This window comes from Apis dorsata, unplaced genomic scaffold (assembly GCF_000469605.1).
Source record: "Apis dorsata unplaced genomic scaffold, Apis dorsata 1.3 scaffold_51392, whole genome shotgun sequence".
NCBI lineage: Eukaryota > Metazoa > Arthropoda > Insecta > Hymenoptera > Apidae > Apis > Apis dorsata.
Window position 1 is genome coordinate 1 of NW_006267343.1, and position 21,553 is coordinate 21,553.

Consider the following 21,553-nt stretch of genomic DNA (forward strand, 5'->3'; position numbering starts at 1 on the left):
AAAAAAAAAAAAAAAAAAAAAAAAAAAAAAAAAAAAAAAAAAAAAAAAAAAAAAAAAAAAATTATTAAAATTGCGAGAAATCAGGATCGGCCTAGTTAAAATTGTTGCAATTGTACAAGTTGTATGAAGACAAAATAATTGCTAAGGTAAATTATATAGGTTTTGTACTCTCCGATAGTGAGAAATTGAAAGAGAGTTATATATATATATATATAAATATATATACATATACATATATAATTAATATTAATAATGATAATTAATATGAGCCCACGTATGTGACCAGCGATCGACATGAGTGATATGATGTTTACGAAACGTTCAAGTATAGAAGAGGAACAAGATGTATAACATTGCGAGCACTGCATCAATACTGTACACAATGTATAACTATCACTTGTCGCGTACGTTTCCTGCATTTTTTCTATATACGATAGACACCTGCGTTTACAAATGTGTGATGATAGAATTTTTTGAGTGTTACTATAAATACGCTTAAAAAAAAAAAAATTGGATATTTCGTATATTAAATATTATTAAATATATATGATATTATCTTTTTGTAAAATAAGTTGTTCATTCGACATTCTCATTATCTTTATATGCGATTTGAAGTGTTCGAAGATAAACGAAAGGAAAGAAGATTATCACTGAAGAACTGTGGTTCAAGAATGGCATTAAAAACTTTTTGGATCATCGGAACCATTATTTTCGCACAGAAAATTACGCAGGTGCTTATATATATATATATATATATATATACATATATAATATTATATATAATATTTTAATTTTATAGAGAGGATAATATTATATATAATTTTATAAAATATTATAGACTGTTATATATAACTCGACACGTTGGTGGATTATTACATATTATGGCAGGAATCGTACGCGTCACGTGTTCGACCAAGAAAAGAACTTAATCAACGGAAATAAACATTCTGTGGAAACGAAAAGTACCTTAGTGATTATTTTGTCTCTCTTTCTTAACACACCATATAAAATAATATATGTATGTATATACACACATATAGACAAATATACGTATATAAATGATGTGCATGTATATACGTACATATATGAATATATTTTAGATATAATATCGCACACCACATCTCGCCGCATCTTTTTTGTGTACTAACATTATATCACAGCTATCAGTATGTAATACGATTATTATCATGTGTAAAAGTTCTTCATTTATATGCCATCATACGTAAAAAGAATGGTTCTCAGTATATGAATGACGGTCAATTTCGAAAAAAAAAAAAAAAAAAAAAAAAAAAAAAAAAAAAAATATGCTAATCTCAGAAAGTATGGAAAACAAAAATTCTGTAGCATCTGAATATATTTCTATGTCGACAGTCTCTAAACAATCACTTTTTATAACGTTAATCCGATTAAATAGAAATCAATGAGCATAAAATGAATTATTAAACTAAAAAAAATATAAACTAAAAAATTAATTAATGTGTTATTTGTACATAATTTTGTTAAATCGAGTTTTGTATCTTTTAAAGATACACTATCCTTTGTTATAACGAAAATAAAAACTTAAATACAATACTGCAACAAATAACACTCATACTTTATCACACTAGAATAACGTTATGATAAGAATGAACGGAATGATCATAAACTCTGTTACTGATAACAATATTGATCTTATAATTAGTTAAAAGGCACTGAAAAAGAATCATATAATTCTTATTCCTCTGCTATAAATGTACTATTCTCAGAAGATTCGGATTTTATTTTAAGTGGTGAATTAGGAGTAGTGCTGTCGGGAGTTTCGGTACCTGAATCACATTTATTATTATTTTCTCTATCGTCGTTAATATTAGAGTTTTTCATTTTTATCTGACTCTTGTCTCTTGATATTTTTAATTTGGATTTCTTATCAGGATCAAAATGACCTTCAAGAACGATTAGTACATCTTCTATTTTTTTTTCGTCAGTTGCAGTTAATTTTTCCTTAATTAATTTATCTAAGCCTTCTTTTTTTCCATTACTCCATGCTTCCTATATAACATATATATTTAACAATAATTAAAAATTATTAAAATAATAATTACATTATTTACATCATCACATTACATATTAATTTAATATTTAATATTAAAATTTCATTTATTTTTATAATACAAAATAATTTAATTAAAAATAATAATTTTATTTTAATTTATACGAACTTGTAATTGAGAATATTCTATTCCTGCTTCAGCAAGCAATCGTCGTAAAGGACTAGCATGTTGACGTTCTCGACGATTTACACGAAATAGAACTCCAAAAATAGGCCTTAAACTATTTTGACGTTCAAATACTATTTTTAATTCTGAAACAAGATCATTATATTACATAATAAAATATTTCATATTCAAAATAGCTTTTAATTTCTATTGCATATTCATATTACCTGCATATTCTTGTTCTTCTATTTCTACTGGTTGAACAAATTCCCTAATAAATTCAACAGTATTTTTCATGGCACTATCACTATCACCACTGCCATCTGCTTCATTTCCTTTTGTAACTTCTAATGAACTTAAATGTTGTACTATTTGTAAAGCCAGGCATGCTCTATCTTTTGCATTGCCTAATTGTGTTTCCTTAAATTATAACAATTTTATATTAAAATAATTATATAAAATATATTTTTATTATTTAAAATATAAAAAGTTCATGCATAATATTTTAAGAAAAAATTTGCTAACTTGGTTAAATAAACTTTGGGATAATGTCCTGAGAGTATATGCACGAACTGTGTTTGCACATTTTACTTCAGCAATATTAAATCCATTTGCAAAGCCTTTTACAATTTGTTTAAATCTTTCCAGAAGATTATATTTTTTTAAAGACTCAATTAACATAGCAGGAATAACTTTACGTGGTTCATGATAAACTAATATTATACCATCTGCTGCATCTCCTCTTATAGAGGAAAGCCATGTTATAAAATCTGTTAATGCAGATACTTCACTTTTAGTTTTTAATGCCTATATAAAAATATAGGATTTAATATGATTAAATATAAAATATTAATTCTTTAATATTGATAAAAATTTTACCTTATTAGTTTTGTTATCTTTAAGTACACGAAACTTGCCAATAGTTACTATTTTCATATTATGTCTTTTCATAGCTGGAGGATTAAGATCTTTATATGGCATTACATATTGAGAATATGAGGAACTAGGTGTATATCCAGCTATTTGACATATTTCATCTATAACTTTTTTGCCCGTAGTATCCATATCCCAACCAACTAAACGATAGTTGCCTGGACCAATACCTACTGCAGAAGGTTTTCTTGGTGGGTTGGATTTTCCATTTTCCATTATTGTTGATGATACCATTTTTATAAATTAAAAGTCTGAAAATGCATAAAAATTTCTATAAAACAATTTTAATTTTAACTTATTTAACAAGATAAAGAAATAATGTATTAATGTTAATTTTATCAATAAAATTAATAAATTAATTAATAAATAATAAATGTAATATTATATATATATTACATATTTTATGTATATATAAAAGACAAATTAAATATAAATAACTAAAAGTTACAATATATTATTTAATTAATTTTATTATTATATATTAAATTAATTTTATTATTATTATATAAAATATATATATTTTAAAATAAAATGTATACATCTTTGTATAATCTATGTATGTAACTTAAGTTTTTCTTTAGCAAATGTTTGGAACGAACACTCAGTTTTTGTACAAGGGCGAGATATTTTGGTACATGCGTAGAGCAGATTATACATGGTATCGGCAAGGTCGACCTTGAAATTCAATACAATACACAAATACTTCAGAACACAAAAGATTAATAATTTGAAAACATGACTATTAATATTGTCTTACCTTCTGGAATTAACTTACAAATTATTTTTCAAATAAAAATTATCTTATATCTTATACGTAGTGATTTTTTTTATGTCACGTAAAAGAGATGCCAAGAACGAAACGACAAAAATATTAATCAGAAATAAATACACAGACTCACGTTTTGTAAATCTATTAGTATTATTATCGGGAACAAGAAATTTTGCATGAGAATAATGCTACGCCATCAACGACGATGAAAAAATAACAGTCTAACAGCTGGTATCTTGTTTTGCATAAGTGCATTTACCAGTAAGGAAACTGAATGTTGCATGAATTTTTGCTATTCCGTGACGTCTATGCAACACGCATTACACATCAGCTTGCGACGAATCATGTCATGTATGTAAAATAGATATTTTCATCACACGTGGATCTATTGCAATTCATGAATAGCCTCGATTTCGATATTTTCGTTTTCATTAATTCAACATCAGATTCACTACGCTCACTCACCAATTCACGTGATTTTGTAGTTCCTTTTTTTTTTCACGTTTTTTCTTATTATGATGATTGAAACAGACGATAGCACTATAAATCCTTTGTAGATACTGGAAACTACTGGAACGCAACTAGATACGTTTGAACACACGTGCGAGATTGGCAGTAAACCGCCCGCTCGATGATCTGCGCGTGCGTGCTTGATCGTAAGTCACGTGGTTCTAATGTCACTATTGGGTGAAGGAAAGATTGGCAATTGTAGTTCTTCTAATACAGTAGATCTTCTAATACAGTACGCGATTAAATTGAAACGTTTGTGTACGCATTTGTTTCTTATATTTCAATATAATTATTTATAGATCTAAATTTTATCGATAATATACGATTAATGATCGTAGAAAAAAATAAAAAAGAATTGATTAATAGAATCTTATTCAATATTGAATTGTAAAGTATTTATATTGCAATTGATAATGATTTTTTTAGATAATGATTTATCTATTGTTATAATATCATTGTTATAACAAAATATAATAGAATACAATAAAATAGAAAAAAATTACATAAAAAAGTGAAAATAATTTTATTATGGAAAAGTATTTTGATAAAATTAATAATAATTATATTTCATTATCAATTAAGGTTATAATTTTTTTTTGTAATATTTTTTCATATTGAAAGTATTTGAATCGTGAAGAATTATGATAACTGTTATGATGAAAATTTTTTCAAAAATAGACAAATGATTCAATATTCGCACTTCCAAAGAAAATTGAACGTGATCAAAATAATGAACAAAACGGTAAAAATATTAATTTTGTATAATTTTCAAATTATATTGTTTGTATAATTTATATAAGAAATAAATAATAATTTAATTATATTTAATTATATTAATTATATATTAATAATCGATTTAATTATATCATTTTCCTTTATGTTATTTTCTATTCGACATTGACAGGTGGAAATTTGAAATGAACCAAGAATGCTGTTGCAATTACGGCGTGTTCTAAAGATATGCATGTGTCATTCATATTTAATATGAAAGTGCTGCATACTAATGGTATGTAAAAGAAATTCACACATATCCATGCATTAAATATATATTCAATATTGTTTCCGAATTCTAAACTGAAAATTCATTATAAATAGGAAAATTCATTAATGTGAAATGATGAGAATGCTTCATCGATGCTTCTTATTTATTATTGTAATGACGCATCTATATAAAATTCCATTTGCACGTTGCACTTTGGTTAAAATTGTTGACGGTAGCGATAAATTGGCATGCAGCTTATCTTTCGTTATCTGTTATTTATCCTTTTTTAGAGCGGTCCGCATGCTTTGTGGGGCTGATAAATTGTTTCAACTGGGTCATACGTTCGCTACGGCTCGTTTTTGTCTTTTCATTTATCCGTGGAATTTCTACCGTGCCGGTTGTTCCAAATTTATCGAATTCTCCGCGGTATTTAACGCGAGAAAATTGAAAGGCGAGCCGCACACGGTCAACTATCACTGCATTTTTTTGTGTGATTAAATTCCCATTATGATGCAACTTCACAATATACACATGTTTCTGTATAATATTAGAAGAATAATTATCTAAACCGGTAATTACCATCATTACATTAATGCACATATTGTACAGTAAGCCGAATATTGTTATTATTTATTACCATTTGTTTTTTATATCTAAATAAGTAATTTATCACGAGAGCATTTAGATAGTTTTCAGGATGTTAATTTGAAATCAAATAAATTTATATTTATTTTTGTCTATGGTAAATTATTAAAGAATTTTTTTATTGTGATACTGTAATTTATTAAGTCAGTTATTAAATCTTTTTTATTTTTATAATTATTTTAATAAATTTATTATAAATTTGACATCTATTTATTTTAAAAAATTTTTTCATTTTTATAATTGTCTGCAATAATTGTATTCTTATATTATTTTCATACATATTTATTTTATTTCAATATTAAAAAAAGTAATAACTAGAAATATTTTCATATATATAGTTTAATTTAGAAAATTTTCATTTATATATATTTACTAGGTTACTCCTGAGAAAATTTTTTATTTTACACATGTTTATAAGTGTGTTAATATTAAAATTAATATTCAAAAATATTTATGAAAATTTATGTAACTTAATAATATTAAATTAAGTTAAACAAGTTAAATATTATTTAATTGTAAATGAAATTCAGTTCAGAGTCAATTGTATTATTTGTTATTAGAGTTATTAGCATATTACATAAATTAAATTATTCATAAATATTTTGCACCAATATAATAAATAAATGTTAAATATGTATTTGAAAAACATTCATAAAAAAAATGAAGATTACATACATTGAAGATAAAAATTTTAATTAGGAAAATTATTTTTCTTTCAAAAAATAATGAATAGAATTTATTAACTAACACAATACTTTTTTATTTTCAGTATAAATGATATAATAGAAATAATAAAAAGAATAATTTTTTAAAATTTTGAAAATACTTTTTATAATGAATGTTTTACCTGAAACTTATGTGAATACAGATTTATAAATTTAGAATTATGAAAAAAATAATAAACACACAAGTGAAATTTTATGCATATGTATATATACATATCACATAAATAAATCATAATAAATATGGGTAAGTCAAAATTAAATATCAAAATTGTAATAATAAAAAAAATTCCTGAGTTTAAAAATTTTATCATAAAATGAAATTAATCTATTATAGTTTTTACCTACGCCTGAAAGCTTTTTTCCAACCGTCACATTCGCTTTTTACAATATGTGGCAAAGCAAAATCTCATGTAAATAGTAAAAACCATTAAAGCACGTTTGGAACATTTCACGTTCGTGGATCAGTTAATATTCGAGCTTGGTTTTGCTATTTGTCCACGTGACAGTTTCATATCTACTCTCTGATGGAATATGTGATACTATGAAATTTGAATGAAATGTAGTCTAATAAGAATTGATCATTTTTATAATAAATATCGGTTTAATATCGGTTAATAAACGATATAAATGGAATTGATATAATATATAATATGAATAAATATTTTAAGAAAAAAAAAAAATGAATATCGAAAAAAAGAAAAGGCAAAGATCAAATTTATATCCTATTAGAGTCAATAATTTTTTTGAAATGTATTGTACTATAATGAACATTGTATTCAAATATGACGATTGCTTCAAAGAAAATTTCGATAGTAAAAAAGAAAGAAAAAAGAGATGGACGAAAGAATTGAAATATCTTGATAAGTTGATTAATATTCAACCTAGTTTCGGCAAACGTAAAATCGATCATCTCTATATCTCTAGCGTGTGCACTTTCTATCTTGACTGACAGAAAAAAATAGTGTTTTATTGAAATTAAAAAATAGTAATAAGAAAATCAAACACAATATGTGTACATAAATTTCAATGGAAATTGAAAAGAGTAATTTCTGAAAAAAGAAAAAAGAATCACATCTTTTTTTTGTACTTACATCATCATTACACAATCATGTTGATAAATTAAAAAAAATACATAATAATTTTTTTTAATTTTTTCTAAGAAAATTTTCGTATTACTTTCTTTAAATCAATATTATTTATTGTTTATTTTTTAAATATTTTATATTAGATTCATTTTTAAAAATTTCAAATAAATAATGAAGAACGTAAAATTTTAATCATAATATTTTAATTTAGTTATAATATATATTTATAATTCAATATTAAAACAATATTGATTTATTACTGTATCATATAAAACATATAGATTTTATAAATTATGCAGTTTCAAAATAAAGAAATTAGAGAGCAACAGCTAACAGCTATCGAGATAAATGGTACATCAAAATTCAGTATGGAAGATGACTACAAATGGAAAATATCGGGAAACGAATTTTAGATTCACACGTTTGTTCTTCATTAATATTCAGTCTATCACCCACAAATGTAATAGAGTCATTGGCAAACATTGTATGAGAGATAAAAGTAGAAAAGAGATTAATTAAATGCGAAGATCGTTTTAAAATCTGAAAAAATTTCTTATTAAATTAAGATTAAATGGACCTGTAAAATTAAATCTATATATATATTATATATGCAGAAACAAAAATAAAATAAATAAAAAATAAAATAAATATGAAAGATAGTTTGATTTTTTAATTAAAAAATTAAATAATTTCTTATTTGAGTTAATTAATCGAAATAAAATATGTAATGTTCATTATATATTTTTGTGAATGCGTAAAATAATGAGGAAATCTATCATTTTTTGATGCAATTGGCAATGTTAACATAATAAAATTCAAAAAATCTATTTAAATACATAACATTAAATATTAAATAAAATAAAAAATTATATGTTTAAAAATTTATATTTATATAAACTAAAAACATAATAATTCTAAATAAAATTTGTTGAGAATATATTTAATATTATTTATTATTTGAAACATTAATTTATTAGTTTTATTGATTGTCAATAATTTATGGATAGAAATGTATATCACATGTATATCACAAATATATTTTATACATTCATTTCATGTATATGTATCTCCTTACAGAAATATCATGAGCATGTAGGTTTCTAGAGTTCATTCAGACTTGTATTTCGCATGAAACCGAATTTCAACCACAAACAACCACTCAGTCCGTTCTGCACTTGTCATTCACACAGAATGCATGATAAGCTCATTCATATCTGACATTCGTGAAATTCATTCACCCCCGTCGTATAGAGTAACTCATATAACCTGTTAGTCGATATGCTAGTATAATTAAGTATGCCAATCATAATATTGAAAAAAATCTATTAAAAAAGATTATATTATTTATATTGATAATTTATATTGATAAATATTGAAAAAATAGATAAAATAATATGAGAATATTAAATTAGATATATATATATAATTTAGAAATTAACAATTTAGATAGAGAATATAATTTAGATACATTATCGTAATATTTAATTACTTTTTAATTATTATTATTAATAAAATTATATATATATTTTTTAATTTGAGATAAACGATCAAGATTAAATTATTCTTTGAATAATAAAAAAATTTTCATCATTAAACAATAAAATTATACTATTTATAAATTAAATTATACTATATTTAAAAATAATACTATTCAAATATGAAAGATCTTTAAATCGATTTCTTTAATAGTAAAAGAACAAAAAAATATTTTCTTAGAAATCTTAAACATTTTAATATTAATTAAATTTTAAATTGAATAAAATTTATTTATTGTTTTACTTCTTATCACAAAAAAGAAAAAAATTAATTTTATTTTATTATTTTAATTTTTTAATTATTTTCTTATTTAATTATCTAATATTAAAAGAAAATTTTAATAAAATTGAAATAAACTTACATCATTTGTCTACACAATAATATATTGATTTTTATACTTTTTTTCCATTTACATGTTTTTAAGAATTTTTTTTACTTTGCTTGATCTTAAAATTTTTCTGAAAACATCTTTTTATTAAATACAAAATACAACAAAGTATTTGCATTTGTTTTCAGACATTTCACGTATAACGTATTCATTCGTTACGATATATTATGTTAATATATGAATCTTATAAATAAACCGCTTTTTTAAATACAATTGTACAACGTATACTAAATATTCCAAGCCTTATTTAAATAAATAAAACAATATACATCCATTTCATTATGAAATTTTTTCAAGTATACAACATGTCAAACTTATAACGAAATACACACACATAATACACATAATCAAAATCATTTTTCTTTCCTTTCACAATGATTTCACTAAAAGATCGAAATGTCCACCGGAACGAAAGTTTTATTTATCTTAATTTAACCACACTGCACACAAAGAATAATCGAAAGAGGTTCTGAATAAAAGAAAGACTCACAATACTGAACGATCTCGTCGTGAATCCCGTCTGAGAGAAGAAATTATTTCACCGTTGGCTCCCGATCGTTCTTTTTTGCAATGGATCGACTGGGATGATCGGTCGTTAAAAAACGATTCTTCGTCGCGGTTGCGCCGCGTACGTGACACTTTTTTTCCCGCGATCTCGATCCTTTCTGTTCACCGTGACGCCTTCGTAAACGCCGTGAAATGTAGACAAAAGACCGTTGACTCGACACTCGACGCACAGATCCCGATAGTCTATTGTTTTTCCTTCGTTTTCGGCTTTCCCTAGGATATTATCTTTATCTCATTTCCGCGCGTTATTTTTCGTTCTTCTTTTGTTTCACTGAAGGTAGAATTTCCTATAATTGTCAGATGACATAGTATGTCTGATATGTCAGTTACATGTATGTACTAAAAATAACCTACACGTGGCGCTGGTGTATAGTATAAAATATAGTTAAAAATATTTGAATACATGTGTCATGTTTTGGTTATATGGAATACCGCCTTAAGTTTTCACTAATTGACGATGATGAGGCGCCCCTCTTTGTATCTGTTGCGATCAACTTTGCTCATGTTCGATTCGGCCATGCTTTCGCTGATAACGTAACATTGCAACAAGATAGCGTGAGATTTGCACGTACTTGCAACGTGTCTGATATACGAGTGATTTGTGGTGAACAATTGATAAGGTTGCATTTCTTGCGTGCATATAAATGTGGTTTTTGATGCGCAGCAAATTAAAAATATAGATGAAATTTTTGAATTGAAATTTTTAAATTTTTCAATGATTACTTTATGGTGATATAATTTTATATATTTATATTTTTAATATAAATTAAAGAATTGATTAGAAAAATTGATGTACATTGAAAAGTAAAAATGTAGAAAATTCAAAGTGGTAATAATCTTAATTCAGAGTATTAAGATAAAATATTAAATCTAATGAGATATATTACATTTAATGAATTCGTATAATTATAATATTTTATGAAATTATGGAAGAAAACTATTATTATATGATAAAATCCAGCATTAATATATAAAAATATTTCTTTTTACTATGATATAAATAATTTACAAATATTTATATTCATTTTTAAACTTTTATTTTATTTGACAATCGAAGAATATAATTTAATTTATTATTGAGATTATTATTCCAATAAAAAAATTTATTTGAATTAGCATATAATTCAATTATTTTTATGTTTCAACTAAATAGATTACTAAAACTAACCTAAAATAATTTATTTTATAGTTATGAACGATATTAGTTTTATTTTTATCGATGATATGTTTTCTACATTTTTAAGAAAAAGTTTCTTGTTATCAATACAGTAATTATTATCAATACAGTAATTTTTTATTATATTAACAGATTAAAAATATAAAAAAAAGATATGATTGAATATGAACAAGATTATATTCAATACATATCGTTTTGATTTTTATTAATTTAATTTTTTATAATAAATATTAAAAAAATAAAATTAATATGAATTTTCAGTTTCAGTTTATATTATTTATAAATTTGACAGTTTCTTATATATTAAAAAAAAGTTTGATAAATTATATAGTTATTGTTGGAATAAAAACTTTACAACATGATATACATTATTGAATGTGATAATAGAATTTGTACGATATTACGTATTGTGTGATAAGCATGCAACTCGTGGAATTGCAATGAAGTGATAAGATCGTCTCGCGTTATGTATTTATATTGAATTTTTTCGTTTTGAGTGTTCTTCGAATTTCTAATATTATTATACATAATATTTGCTTGAAGAAAATATTGTGGATATTATTTTAATATTTATTTATTTTAAATTGATAATTTATAAAATAAAATTTATAAATTTTTTAAATATAATAATAATGTAATATAATAAATATGATAATAATGAAAAAATGTAATAAATAAAATAATATATAGTAATTTATGATAACATATATAATAAATTTTTGAACATTAATTATTAAATTTTTAATTTTTAAGAATAAATAATAATATTTAACATATGATTATGGGATTCTCAGTTTTAAATATAGGAAATTGTTTTTTATAAGAATATATAGTATCACTATTAGCATATAAGAATTTAATATTCTAATTAATCACTTGATAATGAAAGAATAAAAAATTATTATACAATTGATAAATTAATTTACAAGATAAGAAAACATACAAGTTATTTGTATATTTCAATTTCTAAAAAAATTAATAAAGAATCAAATATCCATAGACATAAAATATGAAATAATACATTATTTAAATTATCAACATGATAACGTGACTTATAAATAATACAGGAACATGCAAAGATTTATCTACTAATTTATTATAATACGATCTCGTTTTAATAATGAATGATTTTATTGTCTGTTTTTACTTTTTTTCTTTTTGTCTTTTTTTAAATGCAACAAACGAAATGCATTTCCAACAAAATTATCATATCGTGCAAATTATCATAAATATTGTTGTTTTTTTTGATTCTTAATAAAATACATTTTATAGTTTATTTAATGTCATATTATAATTACATGAATGACACTTGAAAATGTCATGCATGCATGTTCATTTGTTTGATAAAATCATAAGTTGTGAAAACTAGTTAATTGATAAGAGTGTCGGTTTTTTTGTGATTTATGATATATTTCTCGTAAAAATGCATATTTCGCGTATGGAAATGTGAAAATCATATTTGACATTTAAAAATCATATGTTTATATATATATATATATATAAGTAGATAAATATAGTGTTGAATTATAGTTTTGTTGTATAGGTGAGATTGTTCGTATCATGTAACAAAAATTTTTCGTGAAATATTTCAAATTTCTATTATATTAATCTTACGAAGTGAAAATTATTAGCATTATCTATTTAAGAAACAAATGCAATTGTATTTTGTAACAATATAAATGCATTTATGAAAAAAATTGTATAGTAGAATAACATAGAGATAGAATTATATAGAGGTTATGTAAAATTTTTAGTATCAAACTGGGATAACTAAATTTGATTAAATTGAATTTTGCTGTTTTTTACTTCTTTATTTGATTTCTTTTTTATTACTAATCATACCGGTTATTTGATTTCTTTCGTGTTAAATAGATTATCTCATATTTCTTAGAAGAAAATATTGATTTTGCGGTATTTATTTAATATTTATCTAGATGTAAAGGTCAATTTTTTTTACGATAATAGGATAAAGATTTCTTCTAACTATCTTGAATTCCACATTTATGTGTAGAAAGAATTATAATTTTATTTGTTGCTACCATTAAATTTATAAAATGAATTATATATATTAATTTTTAATTAAATCATAAAATAACAGTTTAAAAAATATTAATTTATTATATAATCTTATTATCAAATAATCTATCTATAAAAATTTAAATTTGTTCTTTACGGAAAAAAATAAAGTATAATAAAACTATTACAAATCTTAGAATCGGTATAATAATCATTCAATTTATATAATGAAATAATTATAACTTACATGAATAATATCACAATTCCATACACAAATATTTATCACGCAAATAATTATGTATTTTTATTTATCGTAACGACAAGAATTTTATTAAATATATCTTAATAAAATTTCAAAAGGTTATACTTTGAGATCTACAGCTATTTAACTCAGCAACAGTGAATAGCGGTTAACATGCACATTACGAAACACGATATATGAAATGTAATTAAAAATATTAGAAACACCTATTAAAGTCGTTTGCTGTGCAGTAGCAATTAAATTTCCATAATACGAAACGATAACAGGTAATAGTTTCAGTTGTTTTCGAAAACATTTCGAAAAGTTTTGCATTAAGATTTATAAATAACGCTGATTTTTTTGAATTCAGGCAAAAATGCGTTCTTTAAATAATAATAATTATAATATTAATAACGATAATATCGAAAATAATATTATTCTCGTTAATAATATATCAGAAACGATTAACAGTGCTTGTATATATATATTATATTATATGAATATTAAAATTAATTAAAATTATAAGAACGATTATGATTCGTAATGGTGTGATAAATGAATACTGGAACGCGATATCGAGATACATCGTGTTATGTGGTAAACAGTAGGACAATGCGTTTCCTTTGTAAATGCATTCTAATTCTGGGAACAAATTGGTGCTTTTAGCGACATTAAAACGAGCCCATTAATCGTATACTTGATACATTTCGCGTACCTCGAGTTGCATAATAATGACACGCGGATATAAATTTACGTTTCTACCGAAGAAACGTATAATTTGTAATCCAGGCTGCATATGCATACATTGAGAATTACGGAATAAATTTAATCGAATGATGACAGAATTTTACGAAATGTATTTCTTTTCTTTTTTGGTATGATTTTTATATATGAATAAATGTAATGGAAGGAATTAAGTTTAAATTTTTATCAAGCTATTATAGATGGAAGTATAATATGATATATTAAATTATGAAAAAATATATTCAATGAAAATTTTTTTAAGTAATTAATCTTTTCTTTTTGTTATAGGTCAATTCAATTATATCAAATGCATAAAATTTTCCATCAGTAATAGAGCAGGGAAATTATAGAGTAATTTTAATCATTCTGAGAAGACCAAGATCTACAATAGTTGCAAAAATTAAAAAATTTTTCTTAATTTTTTATAATAACCAAATATTTATAATTTCTAATATTTATATCATTGATAAAGGTTTTATGAAGTTTCACAATAAGAATTTAATTAAATTATTAACTAACATGACTTAGCATACAATTTTTATTTTTATTTTAAATTCTTAGTTATAAAAAAAAATAAAAATAGATTAAATCAAAACAATATTTAACAATACCTCTTTTTTTCTTTAATATATAAAAATATAATAAAAATTTTGAGAAATTTTTAAAATCTCTGTTTCAGAAATAGCATCATAATCTTCGATCAGCTGCAGAAAGAATTCTCCAGATTTTATTCTACGTTCAATGATCAATCTGCAACAACGAAGAAATCGTTCATCCTTCTCTCCTTTTTTTACAAAGGTAAGGCGTTCCTACTTTTCTTTTAATTAAAAGTAGTTACCGGCACAGCCCAAGTCAATTCAAACAGAAACTTTAATCACTTCACGACTAGTGTGGATTTTAAAAGAAAGTTGTGATCTTTGATCAATGCAAGAGGCGGAAAACTTTCCGTTTCGCGTCATTCGCAACTGTTCGCACAGTCGACGCTGACTGATTTATCGCTCGCGTTCTCCTCGATGTTTTGACGTGCAAAATTTGCTTTTCGTACACACATAGCAATTACTGTATGAATTCATACTGATTTCAATATCAATTTTAAAATAAGAACGGTGAAATATATTATTTTCATGACAATTTTAATGCATGAATTTATTATATGATTTAATAGTGGATTTTCATGAAGTGATTTTCATAGTTTTTTCTTTGCAATTATTTATATTGCATATTAGAAATTTTCATTATTTGTTTATTTTAATATAAATTTATTATCTAGTAATGGAAATAATTTATATTAATGCTTCATCATCTATTCAAAAAAACAAAATTTCATCTTGTTAAAAATTGTACTCCATAAGAAAATCATTTATTTTAGACTACATTATTTTTCATCATTTTTATTTCATAAGAAACCATTCACATTCCATAAGAAACCATTCATATTCTTTGGTGAAGTCTCACCGATACGGTCTTTCAATGTTTGTGGAAGATATAAATTTTCTCTTTGAAAAAGATGTGGAATGAATCTCATTTTTTTTTAAATTTAAATTATAATGATATAAAATGAATATAATAATGAATCAATTTTTTAATAAAGTACAATTCCAAAATAAATACTAACATTTTACAAATGTTGATCTCTTACTTAATTACTATTATTTTATGTTTAAAATATATTTTCATAATTATCAAATTATATACATTCATAAATTATCAAATTATACATTCATAGATACATCTTGTATAAAATAATTGATTATATCTGATTTTTTTCAACTTATTTTTCAGAATTCAAGAAATTTTTGAGACACTAAATAATCGATATGATTTATCGATTTGATGGTTTTTATCCAAACAGAAACCGATTGTTGCATTTAATTGTGAGAAAAGACAAACATGCTTGTTTGTTATTATCGACTTGTATAAGGGATGCAGCGTGTTGCACGTTATGGTATAATTAGCACGCGACGTTGTACATATTCTAATGTGTATAATGTGCTTCTTGGAGTGTGGGTGTGTATATACCAGCTTATCTAATTAATTACAACTGGTAATATCGTATCTGGTGGAAAATGGTACCTTGTTTTAGTTTTAACGTTCAACATTGGTTCACCGGTTTGCTTAATTTTCGTATTACGAGAATTTGTCAAAAAGATGTCCAATGATACATGAAAAACACGAATATCTTTATGTGACTTTCTTATCTTTTATATCATAAATTTTATTCAATATAAAAGTTAAAATTATATTCTAAACTGATAATTTTTTGCTATTAATAGTTTAGAAATTTCTTTTTCTAATAGAAAATGATTAGGACATTTTGCATGGTAATTTACAATTAATAATATTAATGATTAGATTCTCTTTCACCAATTTAACAATTTTAATTAAATCAATTATAATTTGTAAAATTTGATTGAAAATTTGATTATTTTTATTTTTTTTATTTTATTTTTATAAATAAAAATTTATGGATCAAAATTTATTAATATTATTAAAGTAAGTTACGGCTTGTAAAATTTTAAAATATAAATACGACAGATAATAAAACTACGAGAATAGCATGAAATAGTTTTTATTACGTTTCTCTCGTTTCTTTAAAGTACCGATTCAAAATCCTATATATGTTTTTATAGCTTTCTCGTTTTTGTTTTTCCGGATTGCGTTTTTCGATATGAAAAGATTGCATCAAATTTTTATTGAACGAGCACAGAGTGTGATGTTCACGAGCAAAAAGCTGTGAAAATTATAACAGGTTTCGTTTTTTAAAAAAGAGGAAGTATTCAATTACAAAAACATGTAAAAAAAGGTTGATATAAATGTTTTTCATAATTTTTCAAGAATATTATTCACCAAATCTCTTTTCAGTTTATCTTCTTTTATTATCTGTTTTTATGTCATATTTCTTTTCATCAAATATTTGCTCTTTTAAATTTTGTGAATTTATCTGAATTACTATCTTTTTTTTTCATTTATTTTATTTTATTCTATTATGAAAGATTTGAATCTCAAATATTCATATGTACAATATTTTCCATTTTAATTCAATTTTCTATCAATTATTTCTACATCAAATAAAGTCTAATTTTTTTATTTTCACTCTATATAAATTAAATATTATCTCTATTTCTTTTTTCATTAAAAATTTAAAAAAAAACAAGTTCTTTTTCTTCTGATCTAATAAATGTATTATATTAATAAATATTTTAAAATAAATTTTAAAAATTTTCTTCACTATAAAATTCCTATTTACATAAGATAGACAGTTTCTATATATAGAGTGTATATCTTTCAAATATTGGAAATATATAAACAAGACTAGTAACAAATATTAAACGGTAGAAAGTTCACAGATATTCCATGGTGTCGTCAACGAGTCATATTCCTAGATATGAAATTCCTGCAAACATTCCTGGTTACTATCACTATCATAGAATCTATTATCAAGAATCTAGTTATAAATTAAATCTTTTTAATGATCAAACCGAAATTTTAGATAATATATTCCTGTCGTTATTATTTCAGAATTGAGACTTATCTGAAAAAATCTAGAAGCGATAGAAACGTAGAGACAGATCGTGGTATACCCTCGTTAAACTTCGTGGTCAAGTTTGAACGGTGTTGATCTTCTCCATGCAAGCTGGTCATCTCTACAGCCTGTGCCAGGCACATTGTCGACATGTCGTTACTCGGCTCCTGGTCACCATGTGGATTTTATGCGATTTTACTCACAATTACTACACAGTACTCCAGAAATCTGTGGTTTTTGTGGTCGATCTTTAGGACTAGACCAATCACTTGTTCACATAATTAATTTGATTACAATTTATATTCTTGCATTTCGGTATTATTTTTATTTGATTTATTAAACTATCTGTAAGTAAATATTTGATTATAATACTGATCAACTCTATAATTATATCATCTTACATTAACAGTACCATTTTGATTGTACAGTTTTCAATGAAGTATATTCAATGAATTCTTCATCCTGAATGTATCATATTTATTAATTATTTCATATTTCACTAATTTAAATATCATGAATATTGATTGATTGCTTATAAATATTAATGAAATTAATTAAGTCATAGGAGAGACAAAGAGAACGAGATAATATTTAAATATTTTGTATCTATCTACTAAATATCTATTTGATTTTCTAAGAAAAAATTGCAAAGCAAGTATTATTTATAATATTATCTTTAAATTAAAAAAAAATTTAACTTATTCGTATAAATACGATGTTGTTCCTCGAGAGATTAATCAAAAGTCAGTTCTCCATCCATGCCTTGTTGAGACAAACGACTCGAAACGGGCTCTCTCTTCGTCAACGTGGTTCACCACGATTGTCTAGTTAGATTCGAAATAGGAAAAACGAGCCTCATTAGCTGCCTCGAGCTCGACGTTCTTCTCTCACTCGACGACATGAATAGCTCCTTATATTTTCAGCAGGGAAACGGAATCGTTCGATTCGATAGAAAATTCTGGATCTCGAGAAGCTTGAAATAGAACGGTTCATTTTTTTAAAATCGATTACGAAATTTTATTACGAAATCGATTTCAAGTAGAATAGTCTTTTGAGTGAAGATTGAGATATTTTTATATAAAACTACTGATTTAATTTTAAAATACTTTATATTGTAGAATTCGCTATAGAAATTAAATATTTTATTATTTTATTTCTAAATTATCAGATAATTTATAATTAATTATTAAATAATATAAATATTATATAATTATTAGATATAAATATAATATGATGTGTATAATATAAAATATTATATCCATAGTTGTTTAATTCAGTAATATCACATATTATCATTGAATTATTCATTATTATTCTTCATATTATATAATAAATATAATAAGACTTGTTCTCCTTCTTCAAATACGAGAGAAAAAAAGCTCGTTATTATGTGGGAAAAATCAGAGTCGAAGGAGCCAATAAAAGGCGATTCACGTCTGAGCAAAGTACGAAAAACTCTTCTGATTCTCAACGTCACACTTCTTTTCTTCGAGTTTTTTTTTTTATTAATGAATTTAAAATAGAAATAAATCTAATTAAGCAAAAAGATGAAAATATGAATATTATTTTGATATTCATCAAGTTTTTTTTTTTAACAATGAATATATTGTAATAATAGTTTATTATATTTTCTAATTCGAGTAAATTTCTAATGAAAAAATTTTAATGTACATATGTATGTAAATATCTCACTCTTTATTATTTATTATTATATCTCTCTCTTTATTAATTATATGCATATCTATTGATAATTCATTATATAAAAATTATGGAATTATCTGAAAATTTAAAAATATGTTAATGACAATTTTTAATAATAAAGTTATAATAATAAGATATAAAAATTATTTCCTTTTTTGCAGAAAATATTTAATGTATTTTTTTTCAATTTGAATATTCACAATTAAGAATTGATATATTCCAAATCATTTTTACCTTGATTCATGATGTTTAATATGCACATACATTGTTCACTTTCCATTTCTTACTTACTATGCATGAATTAAATTGAAATTAATCTCATTAAGTATGTATTTGTGGAAAAATAAAAGTATTTATTTCAAATTCTGCATTGATAAAAGTTCTATCTATACTATATTTGATCAGAAATTGTATGTAAATCTAATAGAAATTTAAGTAAATTTAATATTATTTAAGTACTCTACATTAAATATATATAAAATTAAAATATATATTTACTGTTTAAATTATTAATAATTTTTTTATAAAAATATTGATGATGTTTCTTGTTTTATGAAAAACAAAAAAGGAGGAAAGAAACGAGAGAAACTTATTAAGGAGATGATATCATTTACAATTAATGTCGATGAGATCATGTTTCTTTCTTGCTTACTTACTTGTATAATCATTTTGTCGACTTTTTACAAAAGAAATTTGCATGATTTGCTCATAACATAAAATGTCTAATGTCGAAAATTTTTTCTCTTAAAAATGAAGATGAAGATTAATAAAGATTTTTATATCTCATCATCGATTTTATTGTATAATATTAATTATACAATAGAAAAATTTTATATAATAGAAAAATTTAATGCAAGAAAATTACTATATTTAAGAAGTAAAATAAAAAGAAATGTATTGAAAATTTTTTATAGAATTAAAAATTTGGTATTATATCATAGCATTTTATTATTATGAACTCATGAGCATGACTGTGTTTTATTTTTAGATTTTATGTGGGTGTTCATATATGTACTAATATATGAATCATACATTTCAGCAATATCTTAATAAGATTCAAACTTGGAAAATGTATGATTTATCATATTATTACAAAATTATTTTTTTTTAATATAAAATTAATTATAAAAATAAAAAGTTACTTCAATTAATGAAACAAAAAAGTATTGAAAAATTATTATCAGTGCAAAATAAGTAATTTAAATTATTTATTCTGTTATTATGAAATTTTTATATTATATTTTTTAATACATTCATAGAATGATAATATATGTATTCGTTTAGATAATTTTAATTTTTTAATTTATTTCTTATTATTTAAAACAATATTTTAATACATCATGTCAATGTTCGACGAATTCTTCCTTGCCAAAGTAAAAAGTAATGCTTTTAGTTAGATAAACTCTTACAAAAATTGCGATAAAGAAAACGATACCAAAGAGTATAGAATACACGTTGTCATGGATCAAGAATAATATTGTTCCCTTCTTACTTCTATTATTTACTTTTCATCTCGTATATCGAACAGATACAAAAGAGAGAAGTTCTATCCACCTCTTTCGACTAAAAATTTTCCGATCGATGGAATACACATGAGCTTTTATCGTTCATATTTATTTCTTTATTGCTTGACCCAGATTCAGTTGGAGTCTTTACAATCGCGTCATAAAACGATTATCATTGGTATTATCCTCCGTGCAAATTGCAATCATCGTTGTTTATTTAATATATGATCCAAATTGTAAATTCAAGGATACGTGTAATAATTTTAAAATTTATAATGATAATATTTGCTTATGTAAAAAAAAAAAAAAAA

At 23.5% G+C, this 21,553-nt stretch overlaps 2 protein-coding genes and 2 long non-coding RNA genes across 12 annotated transcripts; 2 read left to right on the forward strand and 2 right to left on the reverse strand.

The window, feature by feature from the left end:
• Positions 1-1,336: 1,336 nt before the first annotated feature.
• Positions 1,337-10,825, reverse strand: LOC102671871 (maternal protein exuperantia-like). 5 transcript variants are annotated; one of them, XM_006625202.2, is made up of 7 exons: positions 10,690-10,825; positions 10,259-10,622; positions 3,075-3,379; positions 2,721-3,002; positions 2,423-2,615; positions 2,199-2,341; positions 1,337-2,028 (listed from the first exon to the last, which is right to left on the reverse strand). In XM_006625202.2, exons 3-7 carry the CDS (start codon positions 3,360-3,362, stop codon positions 1,714-1,716), a joined length of 1,221 nt encoding a protein of 406 aa, XP_006625265.1. In that variant the 5' UTR covers positions 3,363-3,379; positions 10,259-10,622; positions 10,690-10,825; the 3' UTR covers positions 1,337-1,713. The 5 variants fall into 5 exon arrangements, with proteins under 5 accessions (XP_006625265.1, XP_006625264.1, XP_006625262.1 ...); XM_006625201.2 differs by lacking the exons at positions 10,259-10,622; positions 10,690-10,825 and adding exons at positions 4,028-4,282; positions 4,363-4,505; XM_006625199.2 differs by lacking the exons at positions 10,259-10,622; positions 10,690-10,825 and adding an exon at positions 4,363-4,672.
• LOC116186736 lies at positions 4,571-8,448 on the forward strand. 2 transcript variants are annotated; one of them, XR_004151737.1, is made up of 3 exons: positions 4,571-4,665; positions 5,312-5,413; positions 8,144-8,448. It is a non-coding gene; the product is annotated as an uncharacterized LOC116186736 (long non-coding RNA). The 2 variants fall into 2 exon arrangements; XR_004151736.1 differs by lacking the exon at positions 4,571-4,665 and adding an exon at positions 4,990-5,149.
• On the forward strand, positions 10,759-18,375 carry LOC102671388. 4 transcript variants are annotated; one of them, XM_031514914.1, is made up of 4 exons: positions 10,759-10,955; positions 15,193-15,311; positions 16,296-16,520; positions 18,033-18,375. In XM_031514914.1, exons 1-3 carry the CDS (start codon positions 10,759-10,761, stop codon positions 16,319-16,321), a joined length of 342 nt encoding a protein of 113 aa, XP_031370774.1. In that variant the 3' UTR covers positions 16,322-16,520; positions 18,033-18,375. The 4 variants fall into 4 exon arrangements, 3 of the variants coding, with proteins under 3 accessions (XP_031370774.1, XP_031370773.1, XP_006625261.1); XM_031514913.1 differs by lacking the exon at positions 16,296-16,520 and having other exon boundaries at positions 10,759-10,977; positions 15,191-15,311; XM_006625198.2 differs by lacking the exon at positions 16,296-16,520.
• On the reverse strand, positions 14,896-15,490 carry LOC102671290. The gene is made up of 2 exons (XR_004151735.1): positions 15,352-15,490; positions 14,896-15,263 (listed from the first exon to the last, which is right to left on the reverse strand). It is a non-coding gene; the product is annotated as an uncharacterized LOC102671290 (long non-coding RNA).
• Positions 18,376-21,553: the final 3,178 nt, after the last annotated feature.

Excerpts from the sequence above, each read along its gene's own strand:
- LOC102671388 (XM_031514913.1), top strand. The coding sequence starts at position 10,759 with ATGGAATACCGCCTTAAGTTTTCACTAATTGACGATGATGAGGCGCCC. Across the intron at positions 10,978-15,190 it reads TGCATTTCTTGCGTGCATAT|AGAAATAGCATCATAATCTT; the intron begins AAATGTGGTTTT and ends AATCTCTGTTTC.
- LOC102671871 (XM_006625202.2), bottom strand. The coding sequence starts at position 3,362 with ATGGTATCATCAACAATAATGGAAAATGGAAAATCCAACCCACCAAGA. Across the intron at positions 3,003-3,074 it reads AAGATAACAAAACTAATAAG|GCATTAAAAACTAAAAGTGA; the intron begins GTAAAATTTTTA and ends ATTTTTATATAG. Across the intron at positions 2,029-2,198 it reads TAGAATATTCTCAATTACAA|GAAGCATGGAGTAATGGAAA; the intron begins GTTCGTATAAAT and ends TATGTTATATAG.